Here is a 370-nt window from a genome sequence, read left to right as displayed (position 1 = left end):
CTTGGGTGGGGGGCCAGGCTGCGCCCAAAGTGCATGCGGTGCTGCAGCGGCTGCTGCTGCAGCAGCAGCAAGACAGATCTGCTGCTGCTGCTGCTGCTGCTGCTGCTGCGCCAGATTTGCTGCTGCTGCTGTGGCAGCCCCTGCTTAAACGTGCTGCTGCTCTACAGGCTGCCTATACAGCCGAGTGTGCAGCAGCAGCAGCAGCAACAGCAGCAGCATCAACAGCAACAGCAGCAGCAACAGCAACAGCAGCAGCAGCAGCAGCAACTCCTTTGCTTCGGCTGCGAGTGCTGCTGGCGCACATTCTGCAGCAGATCATTTCTATGCAGCAGCAAAACGGTATATGCATGCAGCAGCAGCAGCAGCAGCA

At 59.7% G+C, this 370-nt stretch overlaps 1 protein-coding gene across 1 annotated transcript in view; it reads left to right on the top strand.

The window, feature by feature from the left end:
* Window positions 1-370, top strand: part of EMH_0048450 (uncharacterized protein) — a gene marked incomplete at both ends in the record, with an annotated part of 5793 nt that overhangs the window by 5212 nt on the left and 211 nt on the right. The window contains one exon of the mRNA XM_013496408.1: window positions 3-370. Within this exon, the coding sequence (XP_013351862.1) occupies window positions 3-370 (368 nt within the window). The remainder of the gene's footprint in view (window positions 1-2) is intronic.

Source organism: Eimeria mitis, genomic scaffold (genome assembly GCF_000499745.2).
Source record: "Eimeria mitis Houghton genomic scaffold, Emh_scaff2090, whole genome shotgun sequence".
Classification (NCBI taxonomy): Eukaryota; Apicomplexa; class Conoidasida; order Eucoccidiorida; family Eimeriidae; genus Eimeria; species Eimeria mitis.
Note: the sequence above shows the minus strand (reverse complement) of the source record. Positions and strands in the feature narration are given on the sequence as shown.